This window comes from Sapajus apella, unplaced genomic scaffold (assembly GCF_009761245.1).
Source record: "Sapajus apella isolate SASKATOON/1434 unplaced genomic scaffold, GSC_monkey_1.0 scaffold85, whole genome shotgun sequence".
NCBI classification, from domain to species: domain Eukaryota; kingdom Metazoa; phylum Chordata; class Mammalia; order Primates; family Cebidae; genus Sapajus; species Sapajus apella.
This window is the reverse complement of record NW_022437025.1, coordinates 7,541,672-7,569,550: the sequence shown is the minus strand read 5'-3', so window position 1 is coordinate 7,569,550 and position 27,879 is coordinate 7,541,672. Positions and strand designations below refer to the sequence as shown.

The 27,879-nt window shown below is 43.4% G+C and overlaps 1 protein-coding gene across 1 annotated transcript in view; it reads left to right on the top strand.

Moving 5' to 3' along the window:
* Window positions 1-27,879, top strand: part of STK32B (serine/threonine kinase 32B) — a 439,121-nt gene that overhangs the window by 68,931 nt on the left and 342,311 nt on the right. The window contains exon 2 of the mRNA XM_032254176.1: window positions 27,197-27,252. Within this exon, the coding sequence (XP_032110067.1) occupies window positions 27,197-27,252 (56 nt within the window). The remainder of the gene's footprint in view (window positions 1-27,196; window positions 27,253-27,879) is intronic.

The window sequence follows — 27,879 nt, the reverse complement described above, 5'->3', positions numbered from 1 at the left end:
CTTACATTGAAACCTAATCCCCATTGTGATGGTGTTAGGAGGTGGGGCCTCTGAGATCAGGTTTTGAGGGTGGAAACCTCATGAATGGGATTACTGTCCTTATAAAAGAGACCCTGGATAGACCCCTCATCTCTTGCATCACATGAGAACACAGCAAGAAGATGACTATGAACCAGGAAGCAAGCCTTCACAAGACATGGAATCTCCCATGACCTGGTCTTGGATTCCCCAGCCTCGCGGCTGTGAGAGATAAACTTCTGTGGTTTATAAGCCACCCAGTCTATGGTATTTTGTTATAGTAGTGCAAACGGACTATGACACTGTGTGAATGTGACACACAGGGCTGCTTGCTGATCTCTGTGGATACATAGTATGGGTGAAGAGTAAATATTTCTCGTTATAAGCTATTAAGGTTTGGGGTTTGTTTATTACATAACATAAGCTCGCCGTAGGTTGTGATGAGCTATTTGTTAAATAGCAAAACTGATTATATCACTTTATTTCTTTAATGTACACATACTCCCTTCTACTGCTAAAAACCCTCTAGGGTTCAACATTGCCCTCAATATAAGAAATAACATCCTTATCAAAGCCTCCACAGCCCCACACAGTCTGCTCCTGCCTACCTGTACTAGTCCATTTTCACGCTGCTGATAAAGACATACCCAAGACTGGGCAATTTGCAAAAGAAAGAGGCTTAATGGACTCACATTTTCACATAGCTGGGAAGGTCTTACAATCATGGTGGAAGGCAAGGAGGAGCAAATCCCATCTTACATGGATGGTGGTAGTCAAAAAGAAAGAGAACTTATGCAAGGAAACCACCCCCGCCCCTTTTAAAAAATCCATCAGATCTCATGAGACTTACGATCACAAGAATAGCACGAGAAAGACCGGCCCCCATGATTCAGTTACCTCCCACTGGGCCCCTCCCACAACACATAAGAATTGTGAAAGATATAATTCAGGATGAGATGCGGGTGGGGACACAGCCAAACCGTATCACTACCTCATCAGCATAATTTCTCCGTCCACCCCCATTCTCTCCAGGCCAGCCCCACTTGAACCTGTCATTCTCCTTCCCATTTCAGTGTCTTTGAACACTGAGTTATTCTTTCTTCTTGGAATAAACTCTCATACTTTTCCCAGTTTCACTCCTCCAGCTCTTCATTCTGACTTTGCCCAACTCCTTCACATCCTTCTGGTCTCAGTTTAAAGCTCATTTCATCAAAGGAGCCTTCCTGGACCCAGATATATTTCCTCTCATAAAACATCTTTTTACAGCACCCCTTCTCCAAATCACAGGTGAAATTCCTGTTGAGTGTCAGGCGTCCTCTGAGCTATTAGGCTCACCAAAGACAGAGGTGATGGCTGTCTTATTTCTCCCGATGTCCCCAGCACATAGCGATGACAATGACAAAGAATGAGCTCCCAGTAAATATGCATTAAATGAATAAATAAATAAAAGGTCCTTCTGGCACTTTCCCGCTAGACTGCTTTAATTAAATGCCAGGTTTTCTTGTAAAAGCAGTCTCGAGTAGAGACATATAACTTACTTTTGTTCAGTTCAAATCTTTTCAAACAACTCCCTCCCATCTTCCAATAAAAGGGAGACATTCATATCCAAGCAGTACATCTCTTCCAGAATGTGGCGTTTCTCTCGCGGGGGCCACGTGGTTGCTCAGAAAGCCATGTAGTGCTCTCACTGGGAGAGTGCAGGCTCGTTATTCCAAGGGGTGGTGGCATGCTGCATGTCACAGGTTGGAGCCTGTCACTTGTTCCTCATCACCCTGCAGCCTGAGCCCTTCCCACACCCTGACCCCACATAAGGAATAAGAGCAGGGGGAGAGCAACTGTTCAAACCACTTTGTGAAGTTATAGGCTAATGGGCTGCAAGAAACCTGCTCAACATGGGGGAGGGCCCCTGGAGACATTCTCTCAGACTCTGTTCTCTATTTGAAAAGGTAATAGTGAAATTATGACTTCATTTTGTTGGAAGCTCAGGGATTTGGGCAATTCTCTGTGAATGAGATCTCAAGCTATCCTGCATTTTTGGTTGACTTTGCTGTGTTGGCTTATTATCCAAATGTGATTGTCTCTCTCTAGATGGGAGGAACTCACTCTCTAACTTTTTGGAACTCCCTGATGCCCCTAGGGCCTGACACGATGATTTGCACATAGTGGATTAGTCCCCAGCCCAGGTCTAATGCCTGCATCACCGTGCTTCCCAGAGCCCCTGCCCTGAAAAAAATCAGTTTGTGGGGTAGACATGCATGTGTGAGTTTGAAAAACTGCTTTCCTACAGCATTCCGGGAAAGATTTAAATTGGCTCAGTAGGCACATAAAGTATAACACGATGGCATAGACGAGCATCTGAATGAAGACAAAGGAGAAAAGCAAAGACAGAAATGTGTCAGGGGCAAAGCTTGAAATGTGCATCTTAAAAGCCCTTACCCAGATTTGCGCTTCCTTGATGCCAACTGGAAAAGTGCAACCTGGCCAGTTATCCATTTCACAGATCCATACAGGGAAACCAATCCCAGTGCAGAGCTTCTGACCCCAGCCCAGGGAGGAGTTTCTCCTAGGGATATGCCACAGGACGCATCCTCAGGAGAGCTGGTGCTTTGCTAGTTGTGGAAACTTGGCAAATTCATTTGACTCCTCATTAAATCAAGGACAAGCATCTCTGCTCTTTTCCACCCCCTAGGGCAGCCATGAAGGTCAAATAAAAGTGAAAATGCTTTCTGAACTAGAGAGAAGGACACCAGCATGAAACATTACTATCTCTATGAAATCGATAGTATTAATTAACCTTTCCAGGCTTCAGTCATCTTAACTGTAAAATTGAGCATAATGAAAACGTCGCCGGGTTTTTGTAAGAAGGTAAATATTCTGCTGTGTGGCAGGACTTCTACTAACCTTAATTCTTTCCCTCCCTGGCTTTCTTTCCATCAGTAAGCAGGAGAGTCAGACCCTCAGACTAGACTAGAGAGGGTGAGTGGACCCAAATTAGAGTAACACGGTTTCCATTTATTGACTCTGTTAAACACTGCCTGTGCATCAGCTGCTATATATCCTGACTCAGATGTGCGTGCACATGCACACACATGCAAATGCACACGGATGTTTTCCTATGTTCCCTGCAAGCAAGGCCAGCTTCATGGACATGTGACCTGGGCAGTCACACAGGCTGTGTACTTAGAAGGGCCCCATGCTTGGTTTAATGCTCTATCATCACCATCTTATACTCTTTTGTAATTTGTTGTTGCTGTACGTTTTATTTTTTAATTGAAAAATATTTGTATATATTACTGTCTATGGCATGATGTTTTGATATACTTATATCTATGGAATAGCTCAATCAAGCCAATTAATATATCCATCAACTCATATACTTATTTTTTCTGTGGCTAGAATACTTATTATGTACTCTTGGCAGTTTTCAAATATACAACATATTGTTTAATCATAGTCACCATGATGTATAATAGATCCCTTGAACCCATTTCTCCTCTCTAGCTGAAATTTTGTATTCATTGACTGACACGTCCCCATTCCCACCCTCCCCATGACCCTCCCCTCAGCCCCTGGCAACCACCAGCTACTCTGTTTCCATGAGTTCAGCTTTTTACAAGATGCCACGTTTAGGTGAAATCATGCAGCATTTGCCTTTCTGTGTTTGCCTTATTTCAATTAACATAATATCCTCCAGGTTCATCCATGTTGTTGCAAATGACAGGAGTTCCTTTCTTTTTAAAGCTGAATAATATTCCACTGTGTATATAGACCACATTTTCTTTGTCCATTCACCGGTTGATGGACGTCTACATTGATTCCGTGTCCTGGCTATTGTGAATAATGCTGCAGTGAACGTAGGAGTGTAGATACCTCTTTGATACATGGAAATGATCTCATTTCCTTTGGCTGTAATACTCAGAAGTAGAATTGCTGGATCATATGTTAGTTCGGTTTTTAATTTTTTGAGGAAACTATGCTCTTTTCCATAATGGTGGACTAATTTACTTTCCTGCCAACAGTTGGTAAGGATTCTCTTTTCTCCATATCCTTGTCAACTTGCTACCTCTTCTCTTTTTGATAACAGCCATCCAAATGAATGTACAGTGATATCTCATCGTGATTTTAATTTGCATTTTCTTGATGATTAGCTGTGGTGATCATCATTTTTGCATATACCCATTGGCCATTTGTATGCCTTTTTTTGAGAAATGTCTATGCAGGTCCGTTGCCCATATTGTGTTATTTGCGTCCTTGGCTATTGACTTGTTTGAGTTTTTTGTGTATTTTGGACATTAATCCCTTATTAGATGTGTGGCTTGCAAATATTTCTGCCAGTATACAGGTGGTCTCCTCACTTTGTTGATTGCTTCCTTTGTTAGGCAGGATTTTTTTTAGTTTGATGTAATAGTGCATTTTTGATTTTGTTACCTGGGCTTTTGGTGTCATGGCCAAAAAATCCTTGCCAAGTCCAATACCAATGAGTTTTCCCTCTGTTTTCTTCTAGAAGTTTTGTGGTTTCAGAGCTCACATTTAAGTCTTTACTTCAAGTAAATTTTTGTATATTGTGTCAGACAAGGGTCCAATTTTATTACTCTGCATGTGGATATGCAGTTTTCCCATACTATTTATTGAAGAGACTGTCCTTTCCTGATTATGTGATCCTCACCTTTGTTGAAGATTAACTGATCATAAAATCATGGATTTATTTCTGAGCTCTCTATTTTGTTTCATTGGTCTGTGTGCTTTTTTTTTTTTTTTTTTTTTTTTTTTTGCCAGTACCATGCTGTTTTGATTACTATTTGTATTATATTTTGAAATCAGGGAGTGTGATCCCTCCAGTTTTGTTCTTCTTGCACAAAGTTGCTTTCACTACTTGGGGTCTTTTGTGGTTCCATTTGAATTTTATAATTTTTTTATTTCTGTGAAAATTTTTCTTTGGAATTTTGATAGAAATTGTATTGAATCTGCACATCACTTTGGATAATATGCAAATTTTAACAGTATTGTTTTCTTCCAATCCATAAAAATGTAGTACTTTTCCATTTGTTTGTGCTTTCCTTAATTCCTTCCATCAATGACTTAGAGTTCTCAGTGTACAAATCTTTCACTTCTGTTGTTAAATATGTTCCTAAGCATTTTATTATTTTTGATGCTATTGTAAATGGTATTGTTTTCTAAATTTCTTTTTTGAATAGTTCCTTGTTGGTGTATAGAAAAACAATTTTTGCATGTTGATTTTGTATCCTGCAAATTTACTGAATTTGTTAGTTTTAACATTTCTTAGAGTCTTCAGCATTTTCTATATATGATATATGTCATCTGCAAACAGAGACAATTCGACAACTTCCTTTCCTATTTGAATGCATTTTCTTTTTCTTGTCTAATTGCCCCGGCTGGGACCTCCAGCACTATCATGAATAGCAGTGGTGAGAGTGAGCACCCCTGTCTTGTTCCTGGTCTTAGAGGAAAGAGCTTTCAGCTTTTCATCATTGGGTATGATGTAGGCTGTGGTCTTGTCATATACAGCCTTTATTATGTTGAGAAGTATTCCTGCTATACCTAATTTGTTGAAAGTTTTTATAAGAAAGAATGTTGACATGTGTCATATCCTTTTTCTTCATCTGTTTAGATGATCATTTGATTTTTTTTTCTCCAGCACTGAATTACATTTATTTAAATTTTTGTCAACTGCAGATGAGAAAAAGTTGTTCTCCTTGTACTTGTAATTTGCAGTTCTTTGATTAGTGTGACTAAATATGTGTTTTGTGTTTCATTTTATTAACTTATATTTCTTCCTTTGTGGTTGGCCTTATTTTTAGCCTATTTTTTCAATGGAGAGATGAGTTCTTATAACTGGTTTCTAAGACTGCTTTGTATTTTAGGGATATTTACCTCTTGTCATGTTTGCTACGAATATTTTTTCTAGCACAACATTTGCTTTTTAAATAAGTTCATATTTTTTGAAGGACTGAAATCTAAACTTGTACATATTATGTACAAAATACAACAGTTTTCTTCCTTCGTGTTTCTTTTCTTTTGAAATGTTAGATCATATAATTTGTATTCCTCACTTTGTTAATGTGGTGCATCATGTTTGCAGATCTGTGTAGGTCAGACCATCCCAGCATCCCAGGGATAAATCCCATTTGATGACAGTGAATGATTCTTTTAATGTGCTGTTAAATTCAGCTTTCTAGAATTTTGTTGAGGATTTTTGCATCTATGGTCCTCAGGGATATCAGCCTGTAAGTTGATTTTCTCATAGGGTCTTAGTTTTGCTTTGATACTGGGGTAATGCTGAACTTGTAAAATGAGTTTGAAAGGGTTCCTTTCTCTTCAAGTTTTTGGAAACAGACGGATTGGCCCTAATTCTTCTTTAAATGTTTGGTAGAATGCATCATTGATGCTCTCAGGTCCTCGGCTTTTCTTTGTTAGGAGAATTTTTTTCTTGCTGATTCAATCTTTTTACTTGTTGTTGGTCTGTTCAGATTTTTTTTCCTTTATAACTCAGTCTTGGTAGACAGTGTGTTTTTAGGAATTTATTCATCCTTCTAGGTTATCCAGTTTTGACTGGCATATAGTGTTCATAGTAGCCTCTTATGATCCTTGGTATTTCTGTGGCATCAGTTGTAATGTTGACACACAAATCTTTTCTTGGATTCTCAAAATTACTGAACTCACTCCTGCCCCAGGCCTTTGCTTGTGCAGTTCCCCCTGCTGAAGGTAAAGGGCTGGGGGGCGTCTCTCCTTCTAGGTCTTGTTTCAGAAGTCATATGCTCAGAGAGTCCTGCCCCGGCCACCTGTGGTGAGCCAGCTCCCCTGCATGACTCACTGATACCACCCCCAGGTTATCTCCCTCTGCAGAGAGATGCCACTCACACTTGTCCTCCTTACTTGCTCCCTTCCTCTCTGTCTTCCTGCTCAGAAGGTAAATTCCACAGAGAGTTGGGGATTTGGTGAACCCTGGTCACTGCTGTTTCCCCGGCATGTATCCCATGTCCGACACAGGTGGGCTCTCCATTATAGCGAGTTCACCAGTAACTAGGGTGACTTCACACACATTTGGCCCAGGGGCAGCAGAGGACCATGTACTGTGCTGTCTTTCTCCATGCCAGGCTCGGCGCCCTACACTAGTGCTTCTCAGCCCGTCTTTCCTTATCACCCCCACCCATACCCAGGATCCTTTTTAGACATTGTATTTTCCTAATTGTCTTTTCCACCTACCATGACATTTTGATGCCATAGGTATAGTACATATCTGTTTATGTAATCTGTGTGTATCTTATCTGTGTTTTTCACAGAAAAGGGTAAGGTTATTCTGCTCCACAGAGCCAGCCTTCACCTTGCTGGGAAGGCGGGCTGCAGGCTCTCCGGATGGCTAGCAGATCCCGCACCCTTATAGGCTGGTGGTTTGGCGTAATTCCCACAGCGTTTAGCCAGCACTTTCTGTGCTTTGTCCTGTGTGTGAAATTCTGTGAACATTAATAAGGAGAAGCTTGGTATTCTCTTAGCTGGAAGGACTCAAGGAAAGAACAAAAGTACCTCCCACCAATGGGGCTTTAGAAGCATTTTAGTACCCGGTCAGGACATTTTTTATTGCTACATGGAAAAGAGGGAAATAGTTTGGTTTTTCTCTTAGCAACTTTCTGAAAATGAATGCCTGGGAGCTGAGCCTGACAGTGGGAAGCATGAGAATTCCAGAAAGCTTTCATGTCATATTTTTTTTTCCTCTCAAATGTTGTCAGTATCTCCAGGCTTCTGTTCTCAAGGTTTATCTCCTTCCAAGAATCTGACAAAACCTGAACATGCACTCAGCAATTTGTGTTATGACTGGTGCAAAGTGTTCCGCTTTTTTTTCCCTTCTGCTTCTAAAATCAATTAAATAAGGACATTTTCAGTTCTGAAGGAACACAGCCAGCTTATAAACATGAGGGAGGACATCATATGTGCACAGCCTAAATTTCGAATGACATGCTTTTATGCTCTGAAGCTAATTTGCTGACTAGAGCTACAAAAGTTGCTCTTTTTTTGTATAAGCTCCATTTAAAAAAAAGTTTTAATAATGTTTCTCTTTTCCACATGCATTTATTTCAATATGCGAGCTACACATAGGCATCCAGGACTCAAGTACCGTTGTCCCCTGATCTGCAGTTTCAGCTGACCTCGGTCAACCACAGTCTGAAATATTAAATGGAACATTTAAGAAATGAACAATTTTTAAGTTTTAAATTGCATACCCTTCTTCTAAGGAGCATGATGAAATCTCATGCTGTCCTGCTCACTTCCACTTGGGACATGAATCTCCCTTTGTCCAGTGGATCCACGCTGTAGACACTGTGCAAGTGATGCTGGTGACCATTGACATTATCTGCCCCTCACATCTGGTCATCGACATCCTCATGGTGTGATGATCCAGGATCACCTGAATCAGATTGGTTGATACAGCCGAAGGCAGTCGTAGCCTAATGCCCTGTCACAATGCCTGTGTGATTCACTCCCTTTCATCTCATCATGTAGGCATTTTATCCTCTCATGTTGTCACAAGGAGGGAAAGGGGGAGTGCAGTAGAAGATATTTTGAAAGAAGGAGAAAGCATTCACATCACATTTATTATTGTATGCTGTTACAATTTTTCTATATTTAGTTATTATTGTTAATCTCTTACTTACTTAATTTATACATTAAATGTTTTCATAGGGAGGTATGTTATGGGAAAAAATAGTATATATAGGGTTCAGTTCTGCCATTTCGGGCATCCAGTGGGGATCTTGGAACATATCTTCCTTGGATAAGGGGGAAATACTGTACAAAACACTTGTTTAGTGAATGAATATAATGTTTAGAGATGATGTGTGCAGTCATGAAAATTTTTGAGATTTCCTGTGTTAGTGACAAATTACAACTAAAAGACTAATGACTGATTGAGGAAGTATCTGATGCTAAGCTTTTTTCTAAGCACTTTACATATGTTTATGAAGTATATAGAGAAAACATATATAGAAAAACATATAATTTCTATATATTATAAAATAATATAATATATATTTCATTTAAGAAATTATATTATAAAATTATAATATATATTTCATGTAAGAATATTTGGTTTTATTTCTCCTTTTTATTTCAATAGTTTTTGGGGTACAGGTGGTTTTTGGTTACATGGATAAGTTCTTTAGTGGTGATTTCTGAGATTTTAGTGCACCTATCACCCCGGCAGCATACATTAAATCTATTCTTTTACCCCATATCTAGTCTTTTATCCCTCCAACTTCCAACCTCCTCAAAGTCCATTATATCACTCTTATGCCTTTGTGTCCTCATAGCTTAGCTCCCACTTATAAGTGAGAACAAATGATATTTGGTTTTCCATTTCTGAATTACTTTGAATAATGGCCTCCAGTTCCATCCAGGTTAATGCAAAATACATTTTGTTCCTCTTTATGGCTGAGTAGCATTACATGGTGTATATATACCACATTTTCTTTATTCACTCCTTGGTCAATGGGTGCTTAGGTTGGTTCCATATCCTTGCAATGGCACACTGCAAGCACTTTACAGATATTAAAGAATGTGGTCCCACAACAACCCTGTTATATAGCTGTGGTTATGATTCTTCTATTAAGGATTAGGGAGCAGGTCATGAAACTAGTGAAAGAGGAAAAGCTGGCTCCAATTCTGGCTATGCAATCAGGTCATTATAATATCAATGAGAATAGCACCAACCATAGCAATAACACCAAAGGCAAAAGATAAGGGCAGGCATGATTTGTTGAGCAGGTTTGATCCGCCAGGTAGTGTACTGGACTGGGTGTTAATGACTTCTGAAGGTAAGAGTTACTATTGTTTCCACAGAAATGGAAACAAAACCTCAGTTCCTAGTGGATGGAAGGGATGAGGCTGGAGTGGGGCCTGCCTGTCACCAAAGTCTGTATTCAGTCTTGCTGTGAGAGCTAAGGAGACTGCTGCCCCAGGGACAGGCAGGGGACAGTCATCCTGTTCAGGACACTTATCCTGGGCACCACTTGGCTGTCAGCTACAATCGAGGGGCCAGAAAAGTTGAAGAGAACACAGCCCAGGCCAGTCCATGCAGATCTCACTGTCAGTGGGAAATAGGGGCAGAAGGGATTAACCTCCACAGAACCATGGAAGAGTGATTGTGTGTTCATAATGTCCACCCATTTACTCATTCATTCACTCACTCATTCACATATTCACTCACTCATTTACATATTCACTCATTTACTCACTCATTCACTCACCTATTCACTCATTTACATATTCATTCATTTACTCATTCACATATTCACTCACTCATTTATTCACTCACCCATTCACTCCCTCATTCACTTACTCCTTCACTCCTTGACTCACTCATTTTTTTACTCATTCACTCACTCACTCATTAATTCATTCACTCACATACTCATTCACTCACTCACATACTCATTCACTCACTCATTTCCTTACTCATTTATTCATTCACCCATTCACACATTCACAGTCATTCATTCACTCACCCATTCACACATTCACTCATTCACTCACCCTTTCACTCCTTCACTCATTTGCACACTCATTCACTCATTTACTTACTCATTCACTCATTCTTTTACTCACTTTTTTACCCACTCACTGATTCATTTACTCACTCACTTATTCATTCCCCTGCCCATTCACTCACTCATTTACTCACTCATTCGCTCATTCATTTACTGACTCATGCGCTCATTCACTCATTTACTCACTCATTTACTCACTCAGCTGTTCCTTTGCCAATGCTTGGAGGGCTAATTATGTGCAGGTCCTGGCTCTCATTAGGGTTGGTGTGCTGACCATGCCTGGAGCCTTGCTGGACCCTTCCCTTGCTGTACTCTCCTACCTGGATTCCATGATATTCCCTCTGGTTCTCTCCCACTTCTCTGTGTGCCCCTTCTCTGCCTGAGTCCCTTCTCTACCTGCTTCAGCTGTTGGTGCTCTTCCACCCTCAGCCCCTGCCTTGGCTCTCTTTTTGCTCTACCTGCACCAGCTCATGCATTTCCTTCTGTGGCTATGGAGCCCCAGTGCCAGCTCCCTTCCTCAGTTCTCACTGCTTGGTCATCTTCTTTATCACCACAGCTGCCTCAAGCTCAATAGGCCCCAAGCTAACTTCCCCACCTCCCCCAGAGTGGTTCTTCTTTCTGCTGCAGTCTCTGCTCCCTGGGGCCTTGCTGTCCATGTCTCATTCATGCCCCAAGCTGTGGAGCCAGAAGGTATCGCCCCGCACTTCTCTGGCCATGTCCCATGGTCTTCCTGGTCAGTTTCCCATGTGTCTCTCAAGTTTCCCCCATTTCTTTACTACCGGGATCCTACATGCCTCCTGGCTGCTCTCTCTGCTCCCGGCCTCATCTTCCTTGGAACCTCATGCAGCCGGCATAAATGAGGATTGAGGAGGAGTTTTCCTCCATAACCCAGGGTCCCGATGACACCCAGCCCTGTGCTTTTCCAGTCACAACACCAGGATCATTGTTACCATATTTGCTTGTTGGGGCTGCTGTAACAAAGCGTCACAGCCTTGGTGTCTTCAACAACAAACATTTATTTCTTACAGTTCTGGAGGCAAGAAGTCTGAGATCAAGGTGTGGGCAGGGTTGGCTTCCTCCAAGGCCTCTCTCCTTGGCTTTATACGGCCACCTGGCCTCTGTGTCCTCCACATGGCTACCCAGGGCATGTCTGTGTTCTTATCAACTCTTTTTATGAGGATACCAGTCATACAACCTTAATTCCCTCCTTAAAGACCAGATCTGCAAGTACAGTGACATTCTGAGATACTGGGGGTTAGGATTCAGCACATGAGTTTTGGGGGGATACAATTTAATCCATAACAACTATCATTACCACTAACACTACCATCAACCCCCCCATCCTCATGTCATTTCACTCCCTCCTGCCTTGTACTGATCACTTAGTAGGTGTGGGGCTCAGATCAAAACCTGTTAGTTTTTTCATGTGTGATCCCATTTAATTTTCACAACACACCCGTGATCTCTGTTTTACGGGAGTGGAGGAGAAGAGACGTAAGGTAAATTCTCATATCATCTGTTCAGAAAAGTAGGTCTCTCATGCCCTGGTTCTGCCAAAATGTCAGCATCCTCCCAGTTTGTTGGCCAGGGGAACGATCACAAACCCCATCAGCTTGTAAAGTTGAACCCTTCCCTCAAATTGCATACTTTTGCTCTCTCACAGAGAAAAAGACCTGAAACCTCTGGCTGTTCTAAGTTCATCAGATGTCTGTGTGAGCAAAGGGTTGACTGTGTTGCTGAGAGCTATGTGCTTTCTACTCTTCTCTGTAAAACCATCAGCATTTTCTTAGTTCTGAAGCCTCCCTGACTCTCAGAGGTGGGTGGACATTCCCATCTTGGCCCCCAGCCCATTGCCTCCTGAGGGTCCCTTTCTTCTCCCACATGTCATGCACTATTTTCTAATTCACCAGAAAGTGAGGGCTTGGGTGGCCAGGACTGAGTTTGGTTTGTTCCTCGCTGGAATAGAGCTAGATCCCCATGGAAGGTCAGAAAGGAAATGCAAAATAAACTGAAGATCTTGTAACTCTATAGGGACACCACAGGCCATAGATATAAAGGGTCTCAATGAGGCTTCCTATTTCATTATCCTAGTTTGTGTTAGGCTAGTAAGAGAACAGTGCTGTGTGTCTGTGTGCACAGGTGTGTACATATGTGTGTGTGCATGCACCTGTATGCATATGTGTGAGCATGCATAGATGTGCATATGTGTGTTTTAGGGGCCATCCCTACTCTTTGCTGTTCACAACAAGGAATTCATCACTTACTTGGTCCTGTGGGAGGCAGAATGTTAGGATGGCCCATCATGAACCTTCCCCTCCAACCTTACTCCTGGGTCATGTTCCATTATATTTCGAAGGGGAGATTATGCAGGTAGACCTATTCTAAGCTGACAGGAGCACTCTCAAAGCAGACAGATTTCTTCAACTAGTAGCAGAAAGGAAAGTAGGGTAGATTTGAAGCAGAAGGAGGGATTTGTTGCACGATACTAGACAAGCCTTCAGGTGCTGAGAAGACTCCCAGCTCACAGACAGCAAAGACATAGGGACCTTAGTCCTCCAGCCTCAGGATATGGAATCCTGTCCATGATCTTAATGAGCTGGGAAAAAGATTCTTCCCAGCATATCCAACAAGAGCAGCTTGGTCAACACCTTGATGTTGGCCTTCTGAGACCTTAAACAGAGAACTCGTTGATTCTGCTCGGATTTCTGACCTACAGAACAGTGAGCTAGTAGATGCATGTTGCTGTGAGTGGCTGAATTTGTTATCATTTATTGTGTAGCATAGAAAACTAATACAAGGCCTTCCTACGTGTCACCTCGGGCTAGAAACTGAGGATGCAGAAATTAAGCGACAGGTCCCTCCAGCCCCCTCGCTGAGCAGCTTATGGTTGGAGACAGGAATCCAAGGATTTAAGCAGAGTCACGGGGGCAGCTGCAGCTGCAGCAGCACCTGGTGTGGGCGGGCATGGTGGACCAGAGCAGCCTTGCCTGACCTGAGGCCAGTGATGCAGGGAGATGCCCAGCAGGCTGAGCCTGCCGCTGCACCCTGTGTGGCCTTTTGGAAGCTATTGGGCCACATGCATATGTCTGGGCTCTGGGGTCATCTGGGACACCTCTCCCTGACTTACTTTTCTCTCTATTGTCATCCCTGCATCTCTATTTTCTCACTCTCCAGTGAGCAGCTTCTGCTTTCATTGAGGGGTCTGCTTCCTCCTTCACAATGAAAGTAGCTACTCTCCAACTCCTTGCTTCAAATCCAGCAATGTCACTGCATCTGTGACTCTGCATCCTGTGGACCTCCCTCTCCCACAGACCCCCCTGAAGGGGCTGCCTCTCATTCCCATCTAGGGGAATTGCTCAATAATCTGCCCCCATCAGATCTCCAGAGGCTCTCGCCTCAGCCTAGGTAGAGCTTCACTTTGGCCTGTGGCTGTCCAGTTGCCCCGGCACCATTTGTTGAGAGGCCATCCCCCCTCCACTGAATTGCTTCCACACTTCGGGCGAAAGCCGGTTGGCCACATCATGTAGGTCTGTTTCTGGGTTCTCCATTATGTTCCATTCCTCCGTATTGTCTGTCTTCTCATACCACCCAGTGTTGAGTACTGGAGCTATAGAGAAGACTTTCATGTTGGATAGAGTGGGTTCTCCACTTCTTCTTTGTTAAAATTGTTTTAGTTCTTCTACAGCTAAAATACCCCGCTCCTCTTAGGATAGTCCTTGTGTCCTTTATCTCCATCCCTTCTTGTCATTTTTCCTCTCTCCCTCCATCCCCCCCTTGCTGTCTCTACCCCCTTGTCAGTAATACTACTTAGCAGCCCACTCCCATAAGCCTTTAGCACCCTACTGCCCTGCAGGCCACCCCTGCTGAGCTTGGCTGGGCTCACTCACTTATCTGGCTGCTTGTCAGATAGTCTGGGGTGTCTTCACCAGGACAGCCGTGCTACTAACAGTGCCCAGTGTCTCACTGTCTAGCGCCATCTGGGCATGTCCCTGTGACAAAGTAGATGAGCGCCTGTGTATGCTGGAGTTGTAGATATAAAAAGATACTTTGGAAACAAAATTTTGTCATTTGGCTCTTCATTCTGGTAGAGTAGAATGAGCACTGACAGCACCAAGTGAAACAGCTGTGCAACTTAGGACAAATCACGTGAATAGGAAGTAACATGACTATATCACCTGTAAAGGCCACCTAGCTCTCAACAGACGATTCAAAGGGCAGCTCCGCAACATCTAAAGCATGGACATTTCTTCCGAATACCCAGTTATCAATTTCCTGATCTTTTTAGGGAAAGAATAATACATGATCTGGGACCTAATTTGTGGTTTAGAGTCTACTGATAGTTTTCAGCTCAATACTGAGCAGCAGAAAGGGGAGTGGTGACAGCTAATAGTTGGGAAAGTGTGTATTCCCTCTCCTTTTGCACAGATGCCAGCATTACCCACATAATGCTCAATGCCGAGATAAAGGTGCTGTGGACATCGGTGCTGCCTAAGTGCTTTATGCATGAGCTGTGAAAGGAGCTTAACCAGATGAGAATAAACAAGCCAGGATCTTGATGCCAATGATTACATTTTTACTTATCTTTCCATTAAACATAAGCAAACATTCTCCATTAGCTGCCATATAATTGAGCGTCCCAGAAAATTTAAATGTCCTCGTTGTGTAGAAAGAATATTAACCACATTAAGTGCTTAAACACCTGACTCCTGGGACCAAATCTTTCCTGGTGAGGTTGGCCTGGTGTGAGGGTCTGATAACCAGGATGCAGGTTCCAGGCAGCTCTTGAATGCAGTGGGCAGAAGGAAGAGTTTGGGGCTGTGGTGAATTGACAGTATTAATTGCCCCAATTCTTCATAGGTGGCACAGATGTGGCTCATTCAGTTACATGCAGCCATCCTTTATTGAACCTCTCATTCATGTCAGGTACTGTTTTGGGTGTACTGGGTTGGACAGTTCTCCCAACATATGCCCACCCAGAACCTCAGAATGTGACCATATTTGGAAATAGGGTCTTTATTTGGAAATAAATAATCAGTTGAGGATCTTGAGATAAAATCATCCTGGATTTAGGATGGGCCTTATAAGAAGGGAAAACAGGGACAGGTACACAAAGGTGAAGGCCACGTGAGGACAGAGGCAGAGGTTGGAGTGATGCAGCTGCAAGCCAGGGAAGGCTAAGGATGACTGATTATATAGTCTGTCTGTGTCCCCACCCAAATCTCATCTTGAATTGCAGCTCCCGTAATTCCCACGTCATGAGAGGGACCTGGTGGAAGGCAATTGAATCATGGGGGTGGGTTTTTCCCATGCCGTTCTCATGATAGCGAATAAGTCTCGTGAGATCTGATGGTTTTTATAAAGGACAGTTCCCCTACACAATCTCTCTTGCCTGTCACCATGTAAGATGTGACTTTGCTTCTCATTCACCCTCCACCATGATTGTGAGGCCTCCCCAGCCATGTGGAACTGTGAGTCCATTAAACTCATTTCCTTTATAAATTACCCAGTCCCAGGTATGTGTTTATTAGCAGCATGAGAACAGACTAATACAGCTGGCAACTCCCAGAAGCCAGAGGAGACAATGACAGAACCTCCCCCAGCACCTTCATGGGGAGCATTGTCCTGAGGACACCTCTGCTTTGGACTTCTAGCCTCCAGAACTCTGAGACAATGAATTTCTGTTGTTTGAAGCCTCGTAGTTGGTGGTAACTTGTTATAACTGTCCTAGAAAATGTACACATTGGGAATGCAGGAGGAGGGATGCATAAGACAGTCTCTGCTTTCAAGGAATTGATAGTTTAATTCTTATTGTCTCCGAAACATGTGTTTGATTCTTTCCTTATCCTGAATTCCACATTTCTACCAGCATCCAAATTATCTTCTGTCCTGAGGTTATTGCTGTGTAATAGTTTTCTGTGTGAATTAGGCATGTGATTTCCTGAATGCTTATAGATTCAGTGTTTTTGATGATAAGAGTGTGGAGTGAGGGGGAAAAACAAAGAGTTTGAGGCTTTATGAAACACATTAATCAACTAGAAAACAAAACAATTTTTAATGAGGCAACGAGAAGTGGCTGCAGCTCAGCTTAGCAAATACTGTCTACTTCATGCCAGGCAGTGCCTTATGGGGAGTAAAGAGAGAGCAGAGGAAAAGGCTCATGGGGAGTGAACAGGGAGAGGAGGAGCAGTCCCTTCTGAACAACTGGTCGGCCACTAGCCCTGAACACCCAGAGTGGACGCTGGCCAGGAGCAGAATCTCTCTCTGGCTGCTATCAGCTCGGGATATGAATGTAAATGAGGTGAGAGATGGAGGCTGTGTGCACAGACTGCTCTAATCAGGGCCATGCGTGTAATCAAATTCCAAGTGACCTGTGAACAGGGTGCACTTGGAATTTCTGGGGTGAAACGTCACCTTCAGCATTTGGAGTGAAGGACATACACATAGTTACTCACTGCATATTCCAGCCCTTAGCCTGTGAGGCTGTGGCCTTAAACTAGTACATTATCTGCTGACAGACAAAATCACACACCTAAATAGTCGTCTCCCTGAGTTATAGGGAGGGGAAGAGACTGATATTTATTGAATACTTTTCATGTTAGACTGTGAGCTTTATGGCTTTGATATTATTACAGGTAACTCCGATTCACTCAGGAATTGATTCTGGTGTCTAGTGAAAGGAGAGACACTCATTTCATTTTATTTTTCCCAATAGCTAGCCAGTTCTCCTCATCCTGCTCACTGAATAACTCTTCTCTTCTTTATTGGAGTCCAACCTAGGTCTGTTAAACTCCAAAGCTGTGTTCTTCCCTCCACCCCTTCCTCAAGCCCTGGTGGACATTTTTGTGACTTGATTTCTGGTAGAATACAGATCACTAGAGGTCTTTCTCTTTTGTTCATTGTAGGCGTCTTATCCTGTGCAATGACTATTTGTTGAATGAATAAACTGTATTCTTGTATCTGGTAGGACGAAACTGTTCTCTTCAAAACTTTCTTGGCAGAACATTTGACCTATTCTCACCTGTTTATTCTCCTTAGAATAGTTTTGTCAATTTTGGGGAACAACCTTGATGATAATTATGTTAAATGTGAACATGAACTTGAGAGAAACTGACATATCTCTTCTTGTGTATGACCCCGTTTGATGTCTGCCAGGACCTGGGCGTGCCTCTGCTAGGCGGAGAATCCTTGGCAGCAGAGCCATCACACCCGATGTTCTCCACTCCTATCAGGGCACTCAGAAAATTTGAGGAGAACAGGCCTAAATCCAGTAATGAGAATGTGCCTGTCACTGCTTCCCATGTGTGCACTGCCAAGGTCTGGCTCTGCCTCCCCCTTTTCTGGGCGGGTATCTGACCACCTACCCCATCTTTTCAATCATCTTTCATCAGGCAGACTGAGATCGCTGTACAATCACTGATATCCTGCTTCCTTGGTTACTGTCACATGGCGGTATTGTCTGCACCAGATTACATCTAAGATGCTTTTATTAAAGTTTGGATGTTTCCAAACGGCTTAAACAAACACCATCACAGCACGTTTTTCTTTTTCCTCCTCAGAACTTCTGTAGTACTTTCTCATCATATTTGAAAAACTTCCCAGAGCCCTTACCCCAGCCTGTGAACGGCCGCATGGCTGGCTCATGATGTCTTCTCTGACCCTGGCTTTCCCATTTTCTCTCCTTCCTACGCTGCACTCCAGCTATCCTTGCCTGCCTGCTACTCCTAGGGACTGTCGTACATGTTTGTGTCAACAGTCTTTGCACATGCTGTTCTCTCTGCCTGAAATAACCATCCCCCTATTAACAGCATGGCATCTTCTGTCATTTTATTTATGGATTTGCTCTACTATCCTCTTCTTAGAAAGGCTCACCCTAACCACCCTGTCTAAAATTACAGCTCCTGCCCCCAACAGAGTCACTGTCACCTTAGCTGATGTATTCGGCAGAATAACTGCCCCTCAAATATAATTTTGTCTCAAATGTTGGAATCTGTAGACATTACATAGCAAAAGGGACTTTGTAGATGAAATTAACTTAAGGATTTTTGATGTGGAGGGTATACTGGATTATCTAGGTTGGCCTTAAATGTAATCACAGAGTCCTCATAAGAGGGAGGCATTTGGTTTTCTGTTTTTGTGTTAGTTTGCTTGGGGTAATGGCCTCCATCTCCATCCATGTTACTGCAAAGGACATGATCTTCCTCTTTTTATGGCTGTATATTATTCCATGGTGTATATGTAGTACATTTTCTTTATCCAGTCTACCACTGATGAGGATTTAGGTTGGTTCTATGTCTTTGCTATTGTGAACAGTGCTGCAGTGAACATTTGTGTGCATATGTGTTTATAGTGGAATGATGTATATTTCTTTGGGTACCACTCATAAGTGGGAGCTGAACAATAAGAACACATGGACACAAAGAGGGAAGCAATGAACTCTGGGAGCGGGGAGAGGATCAAAGAGCTGCCTGTGAGGAACTATGCTTACTGCCTGCGTGATGACGTAATCTGTACACCAGTGCCCTGTGACGTGCAGTTTGCCTGTGTAACAAAGCTGAACGTGTACCCCTGAACCTAAAACAAAAGTTAAATACATAAACGGGGATGCATAAGGGCCAGGGAAGATGTGACACCCAAAGCAGAAGTCACAGTGATGTGGGGTCACAAGCTGAGGAACGTGGGCACCTCCGGAAGCTGGAAAAGGCAAGGAGACAGATTCTCCCTGAGATCCTTCAGAAGAAACACAGTCCTGCTGATGGCAGGATTTCAGTCCAGGAAGACTTCCAGGACTGTAAGATAATAAATTTGTATTATTTAACCCACCAAGTGTGTGGCCATTTGTTATAGCAGCACCTGGAGACTCATACAACTGGATTTACTTTCATTCATAGAATTCACCACATCTTGGTGGTGGGGGGCTGAGTCTTGCTTTGTCACCTGGGCTGGAGTGGAGTGCAGTGGTGTGATCTCGGCTCACTGCAACCTCTGCCTCTTGGGTTCAAGCAATTCTCCGGCCTCAGCCTCCCGAGTAGCTGGGATTTCAGGTATGCACCACCATGCCCAGCTAATTTTTGTATTTTTAGTAGAGACAAGGTTTTGCCATGTTGGCCAGGCTGGCTCGAACCCCTGACCTCAAGTGATGCACCTGCTTGGCCTCCCAAAGTGCTGGGATTACAGACATGAGCCACCGTGCTTAGCCAGAATTTACCACTTTGTACTATTGAACTACAGATTTATTTGTCTCCTTGTACCAGAAGGTCAGCTCCCCAGATGAAGTGTCATTGTGGGTTTTGTTCACTATTGGTTCCCAGCACCTAGTGCAGAGCTTGGAAGACAGCATACACTCAGTTGTTATTTCAACAAGAGTATACCCCCTTAAAAAATGTCTTTATTCTCTCCAAAATATTTTTTGGATCAGTGACTAATGGAAGCTTTTCATGGTGGATGCCTGTCACAGCTTGGTCAGCCTCCTTTCTATATAAACATCAACAGTTTCCTGTAGAGAGAGTGATCTCATGTCCCACTCCATGGGAGAACCCCCTACCCATTCTCCTACCACTCAATGTAAGTCATTCATTCATGCATATATTTCCTTATCTTTTTTTTTTTTCTGAGACAGAGTCTTTCTCTGTCCCCCATGCTGGAGTACAGTGGCATAATCTTGGCTCACTGCAACTTCTGCCTCAGCCTCCTGAGTAGCTGGGACTACAGGCACGTGCCACCACATCTGGCTGACTTTTTTTTTTTTTTTTGTATTTTTAGTAGAGATGGGGTTTCACCAAATTGGCCAGGCTGGTCTCAAACTCCTAACTTTGTGATCTGCCTGCCTCAGCCTCCCAAAGTGCTGGGTGTACTGGCATGAGCCACTGCACCCGGCCCATATTTCACTATCTTGAGAGTACTTAGCACTGCACTACCTGCCAGGCACCTGGATTCAGCAGTGAACAGGACTGTGGCGCTTTCTTAAGGGGTCACCTGGTTACCTGTATTATTTCTATACTATGGAGAGACAAACTCAAAAACAAATAATCACCATCATTATATGCTGATTGTGTAATAGTCTTGTTCCAAGAAAAATCTTATCTTTTTTTTAAGATAAGAAAAATCTTATCTCAAAATAAGAGGTGTTATCTCATTTTACAGATGAAGAAACAGATTCTGAGATGTGAAGTGACTAGGTTGAAGGTCCATGGCTGGACCCGGGGTTTGGGTGGCCACTCTTCAGTGGCTTCTGTTTGCCGAGTTGGCCTTTTGTTATGTCAGTGTCTGTGGCTCTCACCCTGACTTGGGATGCAGGCATCACTACCCCCATTTTATTAAATGGAAAATCAGGGCTTGGAAGTTAACTTATGTCCTCAGGTTCACACTGACTCAAATGGTGAGGCTGGGTTTGAATCTTTGTTTAAACCTTTGTTTAGGGAACACCAAACCCTCCTTTCTACCCATGGCCCGACTATCTCCCCATCAACAAATAGGGCCTCTTTCCTCTACAGCCCAATGACCCAAACCTCAGATGCTTACAGAATCAGGCAGGAAACAGAGATGCATAAACTGGGCCAAGTGTGACAGTGGTAAATCAGAAAGAGTATTGTGGAAGGGTATCACAGGCCCAAAATTTTTGGCAAATCATCCAATTTCTTGTGTTTTTGATGTGTTCCCCAAAATTTATGTGTTGGAAACTAAATCTCCAATGAAACAGTGTTGGGGGTCACTAATAAAAGCTGATTAGGCCATGAAATCTCTGCCCTCATGAAGGGACTACTGTCATTATCCTGGGAGTGGATTTTTTATCACGAGAGTGAGTTACAAAAGCAAGTTCAGACCCCTCTTGCTTGTTTGCTATCTTGCATTCTCCTGCCCTTCTTCCGTGCGATGATGCAGAAAGAAGGCCCTCATCAGATGCCAGCACCTGAATTTTGGATTTCCCAGCCTCTAGAACTGTGAAAAAATAATTTTAAAAAATAAATTACCCAGTCTGTGGTATTCTGTGATAGCAATACAAAACAGAGTAAGACGTATCAGAAACCAAAATTTTGGGGTGACATTTTCTAATTTTTGAATATTGTAACTTATTCAAAACAATTTTAATCATTGGGCTAGCCAGACTAAACACACACATGACCCACATGTGCAGTCTTGTGCCCAGCACCCACCCTGCCAGGAATGAGCTGCAGGTTTCAGCTTTTCCAGAGGGCAGGAACAGGCTGCTTGCTTACTTCCCTTGCTTGATGCACACAATGCTTAACTGCATGTGTTTGTACAGGATGTGGACTGTGGTTTACTTTCCATTAGAGATTGTTTGAAAGAGTTACTAGCCATCTTCAAAGTTCACACTTGGCTGTTTGCATAAACAGCTTCATGAATATTGCAGTGTTGAAAGAGTGCTGTGAAATTCATTAGAAATAACTGGTCTAGTGGAAATGAGAAAGCCTACTGGCATGCAAAGTAGGACAACTAGATTTACCCAGTGTGATCAATCACCATCAGTAACTAATTGGCACTAACACACTTCCAGATTTATCAGTCATGGAGTGTTTCGTCATGAGTTAATCAGACCAGTATTGTGTCACAAGGTGAAATATGAGGAAAAGCCACTAAAATAGAATAATGTTCATAGTAATACCTAATACTTGTAGCCATTAGTTCATGCTTGGTACTATTTTAAATGTTCAACTTATGTTAATTAACACATCATTTACAACACTATAAGGTAGGTGTTTTATTATGCTCATTATATAAGCGTGGAGGCTGATGCACAGAGAGCCTAAGTGGCTTCCCCAACACCACCCAGCCACTGAGTGGTGGAGTGAGAATTCGGATCCAGCGAGCCTGGCTCCTATGTTGTTGTTCTTTGACCTCTTAGTAAAATCGCAGTGGGGCCAGAAATTTGCAGTAAAATAGTTGGCATTTACTAAGCCACTGCTATGTGCCTGGCTTTGAGTATCAGGAAAGAATGTTTCTGGCTTCTAGTAATAGCCAACCTGACCCACTGAACAAATAAAATTGTTTTGTTCTTTTTTCCTGATGTATTAAGTCCCAAGGTAAGTAGTTGCTGGCACGTGTTCAGAGGCTCACAACAAGGAGTGGCTTCCCCGCCTCTGTCTTGGCCTTTTGCTCATGTTTTTGGCTTTATAGTCACAAGGTGGCTGCTGCAGCTCCAGATATCATGTCCACATTCAAGGCAGGAAGAAGCGGGAGGGTTGAAGGGCCACTCTAGCTCAGTGTACCCCTTTCATCACATACACAAAAAATGCTTTCCCAAAAATGTCTCCATCAATCCTCTGCTTAGATCTCAGTGATTAGATCTGGGTCACAAGGTCATTGCTGGCTGCACAGTGGCTGGAAAGGTGGGGAACACAATTGTCCCGATTAATTAGATTCGTAGTTCCCAAAGTGCAGTCCCATAACCATCAGCACCACCTACAAACTTCTTAGAAGTGCAAATTTTCTAATGCTGCCTTAGGCAGGTGTTGAACAATGAGAACACATGGACACAGGGAGGGGAGCACTACACACTGGGGTCTGTTGGGGGGAAATGGGGGGGGTGGGGAGAGATAGCATGGGGAGAAATGCCAAATATAGGTGAAGGGGAGGAAGGCAGCAAATCACACTGCCATGCGTGTACCTATGCAGCAATCTTGCATGTTCTTCACATGTACCCCAAAATCTAAAATGCAGTTAAAAAAAAAATAAATAAAAATAAAGAAATTCAGGAGGTGAACTCTGGAGGTAGTACCACTGATCTGTCTTAACAAGGTTCCAGGTCATTCTGAAAATGCCACTGGATTTGATCAGTTATGACCTGGGGCTGGGCAACTTCTCATTTATTGCCTGGGGCTGGCCACAGTGATCCCTAAGGAGAGCTGGGGTTTTGTTAACAAGAAAGAAGGGAAAATTGAGCCTGGCTGAGCAAATAACACCCCAATGTGTTGTTTCGTTGTCTTCATGATGGCTGGCAAGGCAGGTGCCACTGTCCTTGTGCTTTTGGCAAGGACACTGATACTCCTTGTCTTTGCCATTGCAGCAATGCTGTGCCCATTTCTACCCTAGTGATACACTTTCAGCAGCATCACCCTTTGCAACTCTCTCTGAGTCTGGTGCTGAGACACCACTTTTCAGGAATGTACCTTACCTCTAATCCAATCACTCTGCCAGCCCAAGCCGTTCTGCGGCTTCTTCAGATGGAATGGGTTCATGATCAGCAACCAAGGGTGCCCAACTGGTTTTCCCTAGACAGAGCAGTTTTCAAGGATGCAGGACTTCCCATGCTAAAACCAGAAAGATCCCAAGGAAACCAGGACAAGGTGGTCACCCAAAGAAACCACTCTTCAACTCTCTAACATCCGCCCCCCAACTCTTCCTACTCTGGGCAAACAGCCTCAGGTGACAGTGTGATTCTAGGACCCATTGTTGGCTTCGCATTTTCATTGACTAAAGCCCTTTTAATCTGTTTATCAACCAAGTGTTAACCCTCAACTTACTCAGAGTGTCTCCTTTTAGGTGCTATTATGTAAGTATAAGTGTAGTACACCCCAGAGAAATGCCAAATTAACAGGAACCACAGGCCGTGTGCTCAACGTCACCTAAATCCAATCTAGTCCAATAAGCAGACAAGCATTCATTAAGTGCCTTTTTGACCCATACATTCTGTTAGTTTCCCCAAAGGAGCCCACAATTTTGTAGGGGATATGGATGAGTGGGAATATTTACAATGTGATAACACTAATTATTAAGGTAATAATGGCTTTTGGCATTTGACCATTTGCTCAGTAATTAACACCTTCCTCCAGTTAGGAGACAAGACAGAGAGGGAGGCTGATGGAGAACCAAGTCTCACCTTTGGAGTGATAAAGCTAAGGAAGGTAACTCAGGAAGGCAGGAATCATGCGCTCCTTAATGCTGAAGCCCAGAATTCGGTGGACTTTTCCACTGACCAGTGTCAAATCTGGACCCCATAGACCTCTCCACATGGCAGCTGGTCCTGAAAAGCCTCTGGCAAGAAGGAACTGAAGAGAGGTCGTTCCCCAAAGTCAGACAGACTCCACAGAGAGGGCACAGTGAACATCAATATGCCAGTCCCATTTCTTTTCCTGTTCACCACTGGGATAACTTGCACCACCTTGGATGGGGCAAGAGGCCACCGATGTGTAGGGCAATATCCCAACTGGAAGAAACCAGAAAAGAGGGAGGGGACTGCTCCTCATCCCCTAAGACAAAGAGCCAGCACGTTTTGAAAGATTGTAGTGTGCCAGGCACAATTCTGAGCTCTTTATGGAAGGTAGGCTCTATTTCCCCTGTTTTACAAATGAGAATGTACCTCACCTCCAATCCAGTCACCTCAGAGGCTAAATGATGCGGCTTAGGACACACTGACTGAGTGGAGCTGTGCTGTGGACCTAAGCAGTCTGACTCCGGGGCATGTTCACCCAAACTGTTAGATGTCTGCGGAAGGTGCAGCATTACCTCTAAGGAAAGAAATGGTTAGTTGGGGGTTGGGGAAAAGCTTCACAAGAGAGCAAGTGCATGAGCTGCATGTCAAAGGCCAGTGAAAAGTCTTCCCCAAAATAAGGGGTGTTGGAGAAATGGTCTTGCAGGCAAGGGGAACAGCAGCACAAAGATATGGCGGCGTGTAGCAGCATGGTACTTTCAGGGAACCCGTGATGTTCATTGCTGATTTGAGGTCCTGACAGTGGTATCTGCCCCGTGGGGACCTCAGGAGCTTCTGGATGGGATATGTGCATTTCCCAGCATGCTGCTGGTTACATAACAAGCCGCAGTCCACGCTCATTGCTTTTTTCCTCTTCTCTGACCTTTGGTGAGTGAGTAAGAGGTGAAAATATGGAATTTCTTTCTTGGCAAGTTATCCTGACAGGAAATAAATCTGAGTCAAAGAACCAAGGTTTTAGTAAGTTAACCATTAACCCCATCTCTCTATTCTAAGCACATTAGACATTCAATCACATGCTGGATTTTGGCTTTGGCTTGGCAGGGACACCACTCAACATAATTATCCTCCATTGCCTAAGTTTAATATACGAGGAGCTAATTGTATTCATTTACTTCCTCACATTCTTGCTTCCATTATGTGGTGAACTAATCAATTCGCTTCATTTTTTTCTAAATAACATGTCTTTTCTAGTTATTGGAAACTGGCTGTAATTCAATCTAATTCAAAAATATTTACCGAACACTTATTATGTACCAGGAGTTGTGTTGGGCGCTATGAATATGGAGATTAGTTCATTCAATCATTCCTTCTGTTAATGAATATTTATTGAACACTAGCTGTGTACTAAACACTGTGCTGAGTGCTAAGGGTACAACAGAAAAATAAACATGGCCCTGGAAGTCAGGGAGCTTAGAGTTTAGTAGGGAAAAGTGAACTTAATGGAATATACAAAGGTCAAATTATACAAAGCCATGTATTTTGGGGGAAAGTTCCACAGTGCTATGAGAGTGTATCGTAGGGAGCCAGACTTAGTCTGCAGGGTGAGGGTAGCCTTCTGGGGGTGCAGAGAGAATAAGGGTAGGGCCAGCAGGAGAGCACTAAAGGCCTGGAAGTGGCTACTCTCACATATCTGGCAGTAGGTGATGGGAGTAAGCAGGGTGGGGAGGCAGGAGAAGCAGCTGGAACCCTGCATTCCTGGGGAAGGATTTGCTTTTTCCACTGAGAGCAATGGAGCGGGCATCGAAGGGGAGGAGCAGAGCACAAGCAAGATCACTCAGCGTCTCACACATTTCCCTGAGTTGAAGAGTCGGGTGAGGATGCTGGGATGCCCCCATAGTGGTCCAGGAGACAGAAGATGGTGGATTAGACCAGAGGAGTGGCCATCGGGGTGGATGGGTGTGAGAGACAGTGCAGAGATGACATGGAGCTACCTGATGAAAGACTGGATATGGGGTAGGGGGAGAAAGGAGTCAAGAACGAGTCCCAGGTTTTGTGCGGGAACAGTCGGTGAGTGTTGAGACCACTCATCCTGCATTCTGCTTTGGATCTGTGGAGTTCACAGTGGCTTTGGAACCTCCATGAGGATCCATGGGGCAGGCATTAACACCTACAGCCAAGGCCAGAGACACACTGGAGATTCACTGCCAACTGGGTGGTCACTGCAGCCTTTGGAACCCTTGACAAGAGAATTGTTACAGGACAAAGGCTTGACAGACTCCAGTGTTTAACGCCTGGGAGGACAAGGCTGTGTGTGCAGAGGGAAGTGAAGTGTGAAAGGCAGCATTGAGAGGGTGGACAAGTCAAAGGAGGGGAGGATGCCATGGGATTTCCTGGCAAGGCCGTATGTTGCTGACCTGTCTTGGTGTAGGGAAGCGGGTAGAAGCCAGGCAGAGTCGGGTGGAGAGTGAAGCAGCAAGAATGCAGAGCCCCATCAGGAGGCGTGGTGTGAAGGGGAGACTTGAGAGGGGCAACGTGGGTGATGGGGAGAAAATGGAACATGCTGCAGTTCCCTCGTGGGTCCATTCAAGGGTGGATGGCTGCTCTGGCAAGCATAGCGCACCTGACCCAGGAGCCTTTGGAATAGGTGGGTAGGGAGATAGGTAAGGATATTCAAAGAGCAATACCAGGTTTGGCAAATTCTGACTTGTGTCCCTTTTTTTTTTTTCTTTTGCAGTCAACTTTGACCATTTTCAGATTCTGCGGGCCATTGGTAAAGGGAGTTTTGGAAAGGTAAGAATATGAATGCCTAGACCACTGGGCTTAAGTATGTGTGTATATTTGTGTGTCTGTGTGTTGGTTGCTGGGCACTGGGAATATCCTGTTTGACAGTAAGATTTCGATTTGACAAACTTGGAATGCGAAAAGGCGTCTGAATAGTTTCCTTTGGGTCTGGTGTAATTTTATTCTGAAAATTAAATTACCATGACAGCCCTGGCTTAGGTGAATTACAATGGTAATTATTTCAGGATTGCCACTGCCATTTGTTCCTTGAGAATCTAAATCAGCAAAGTAGGAAAAAACCATAAGCCTCACAAAGGCAGCTCTTTCTGGCCATGTAGACATTTATTGTTTTGGAAAGTTTGCGTTTGTGACCTTTGACTATTTTTGGTGAAAGGGTGTAGAAGACTAGAAGGTGGCAGGAGTTTTTAGAAAAGCAAAATGTTCCCCCAATCAAGCCCCAGTCTGTTCTCACATACTCAGAAATTTTGGGTATATTTGAGAATATTTCTCAAAGAAATAATTGCTTTGAGAACCTATTGAATGCCAGGTATTCTGTTATGTTTTTTCAGAACTATTGTTCTTTCCATTTTACAGATGGAAAAGCTTAGATGTAAAACTTAGCCTGTGCAGCTCAGA